At 33.9% G+C, this 3,355-nt stretch overlaps 1 protein-coding gene across 1 annotated transcript in view; it reads right to left on the bottom strand.

The window, feature by feature from the left end:
* Nucleotides 1-1,634: 1,634 nt before the first annotated feature.
* Nucleotides 1,635-3,355, bottom strand: part of LOC111404549 (hypersensitive-induced response protein-like protein 2) — a 4,715-nt gene continuing 2,994 nt past the window's right edge. Inside the window, exons 3-6 of the mRNA XM_023033340.1 lie at nt 2,930-3,006; nt 2,673-2,775; nt 2,489-2,585; nt 1,635-2,214 (exon numbers count right to left, since the gene is read on the bottom strand). Coding sequence (XP_022889108.1) covers nt 1,853-2,214; nt 2,489-2,585; nt 2,673-2,775; nt 2,930-3,006 — 639 coding nt within the window. The 3' untranslated portion in view covers nt 1,635-1,852. The remainder of the gene's footprint in view (nt 2,215-2,488; nt 2,586-2,672; nt 2,776-2,929; nt 3,007-3,355) is intronic.

Genomic DNA, 3,355 nt, shown 5'->3' with positions numbered 1-3,355 from the left:
TTTCTCACTTTGTCTATGTGTTCTAGTTTATGATTTTCAGCACCCTGTGTTCTATATAAAACAAAATATCTAGGTCCACGTCGAATTAGGCCACAATGGATAAGTGCTCATGTAGTCCTTGAATTTTGCAACTAAATTCAAAATTTTTCAAGGTGTTTGGACATATATTATCCAATCTCCAGTAATTAGATTATGTCAAATATATCCTAGACCATCTAATCTAATTATTAGTTTTTACTTTTCTCATTAAAAGCAAAATATTGCGAACTCGAAATATATAAAATCATAAAAGATTTTCTTTTAATTATTCTCCCTAAGTTAAGTCACCTTTTTTTCAGTGGTCCTATGAACCTATCATAGGCGTTGAAGTTTAACAATCACTAAAACTTTAAAGCTCTAAACTTTAATTTATGGTCGTTCAACAAAAAACACTTAATTAGTAACTTAGTTTTTCACTGACAATACTAGCTCGTTCTTAAGTTCCAACTCACCGATATATTTAATCAATCCAATTGATCTCATCTAAGGCTGAACAAAACTCCCGAACTAAATCGACCGAACCGAATCGAGCAGTTCTTTTTAAGTTAAATACTCGAACAGATATCTCAATTGAGATCGACGGGTTTGGTTTGGTTCTCTATTCTAAATCAAGAACCCACGAATCAAATCTCCCTAATTTTTATAATTAATTTATTTTAAATAAGTCAACTTATTTTATTTTTCTAAATAAATTTGCTAGTTAATTAATTTAGCTCAAACCCAAAAAATATAATTTCACTATTTCTAATTTTCAGTACAAAGTCAACTTAATCAAATTGACCTAAGTTTTATCCAAATTGTTACTCAACCGTACTGTCGTTTCTACTGTTCTGAAGAAATCGAAATGAAGCTCAACAATCCTCTCTTAATTACTGTGAGCTCCCTATCTTCCACTTCTTGTGATTTTAACAATTAAATCTATGAAGAACTCAGCAAAGAGAGACATAAAAAATACATAAGATTGGACTACGTTGTTTTGTTAGAACTAAGATTAAACATATCATTTGTTAAATTAATGTAGTTTTGTAAATATTAGAAAAATTTAATTATAATATGGAACTTGGGAACTGAAACCGAACTGCTCCGTGACTAAATTTGGACCCGACAGTTTTATTAACTAGATACCGAAAATTTCGATTCCAGCTCTGTTCTAACGAGAAACAAACCAAATCGGACCATGTCTAACCTAATCTCATCTATTGATGTATCAAAGAGATATCAAACTCATGAAAAAACATACACAACTCTATCCACGAATTTAGATAAAATATGTGACGATCAAGTGAAATTTAATTCTCCTCATAATCATGTTATAGAATTAAACTTGACATATGATACTTTTAATACATTCCAAAGGTACTAATATCACTATTAAACTATTTCCGAGATAACGTCAAATAATGAATTAATCAACACTACAAACTTACATTAAATGGTGCCAACCCTTATATATTGATTGTAAACAATTTTATTTATGATTAAAATATAAGTTATGAACGCTATGCTTCTCCATGCGAGCACCAAATTATATTATTACAAATGATCATAGACACTTATTCCCATGCTCAATTTCAAATAAATGAATCAACACAAAATAAATAAAAACCACAATTTATTTATAATAAAGTTGTTGTTTTGGATCAGCAAAACTATATTACAAGGACGAAAAAAACATTTACAAACACTTCTAAGATATTCATATTCACCAGCATCTCATAGAAGTTCTACATTTACACATACTGCATTAATCAGAACACGTCCACACACTTTAAATAGAGAAACAGCAACGATGCAATGGATCTCCGGAAAACCTCTACTGCTCAACACTTTCAGCCTGTAGAAGACCCTCCCGAATCTGTGCAGCAACATCTTTCACAGCACCAGGTCCATGTGGGATAAACACAGCGGACGACTTTGATGATGCTCCAATTTCCTTCATGGTATCAAAGTATTGGGTAATGAGAACCATGTCCATGACATCCTTAGCTGTTGTTCTAGGCACATTTTCCGAGAAGGCAAGAACGCTTTCCCTTAGACCATCTACAATGGCTTGGCGCTGACGAGCAATTCCAAGCCCCGACAAGTATTTGGATTCAGCTTCACCTTCGGCTTTCTTGATCTGCAATATCTTCTCAGCCTCAGCCTTCTCGTTCGCAGCAACTCGGAGCCTGGCAGCTGTTGTAAATACAAAAGTTCATTAGACAGATTGCATTACCAGCGGTCAAGCCCCAGACAGCAAAATGGCAGTTCTAACTATTCAGAGACGTGAATCAGAGGAAAAAATTGGGTATTAACTCCAGAGTAGCTAGAAGAAAAATTACTTCATCCATATTCTCCTAAAAGTGAAATTGAATCTCTTAATGCTATGCAGTAACATCACAGATTCAAGGTAAGACCATGGGAAATTGAAGTTGCATATTGACTACGATGGTAAAAAGTAAAAACTAACCTGCATTTATCTCGTTCATGGCTCTCTTAACCTGAGAATCTGGCTCAATGTCCACAATCAGGGTCTGCACTATTTCATATCCATAAGCAGACATGGCCTGTAAAGTAACAAGTGCACAAAATATTGGGTACATTAATTAATAAATGAGCTACACGTGAACTTTTGTTGTCAAAGAGAACATTACCTTTTCAAGTTCATTTTCGACAGCTTTGGCTATGTCGTTCTTCTGTTCAAAGGTAGAATCCAAATCTAATCTTGGTATACTTGCCCTTATGACTAAAGTATCTTAAAGGAGAGTCAGACTAATTTTGGCATAAAATTCAATTCATTAGTTATCAGCAGATAATTTATCACATTCCTTCCATCTATGTTCATATATTGATGATTTGAGCTCTCCACGCAAATACCCATAAATCAATTTAAGTCAGTTTGTGCAAGCACCGTTCAAGTTTCACTGAACAAAGAAATGATTTCAAGGAGATAGAAATGGTATTGCTATGATGAGAGAGAATATATAACTGCAATACAGCAGAAGCATCCAAATGGAACCTCCAGAGACACTTAAAATAATTTGACATTGACACTATGACAACAATAAGAATCTTGAAGATATATGATGCATTTTGTCTAAAAGGACATAAACTTGAACAATGAATCTAACAAGCATGAGTTCATACACAGATTGTGAGACCAAGTGTTCCCCTTATGCATGCAGAAAAAGGGCCGAAAATCCACTCTCTTTTTTACTACCGCATTTTTATTTAGTCCTTATTGACAATAACTAATGATCACATGTTTGGAACAAGAATATTGAAGTTCATTCCTGGCATCAATTAGCTTCAACATCCACCCCCCCCCACCCCCCAC

This window comes from Olea europaea, chromosome 11, assembly GCF_002742605.1.
Source record: "Olea europaea var. sylvestris chromosome 11, O_europaea_v1, whole genome shotgun sequence".
Classification (NCBI taxonomy): domain Eukaryota; kingdom Viridiplantae; phylum Streptophyta; class Magnoliopsida; order Lamiales; family Oleaceae; genus Olea; species Olea europaea.
Note: the sequence above shows the minus strand (reverse complement) of the source record. Positions and strands in the feature narration are given on the sequence as shown.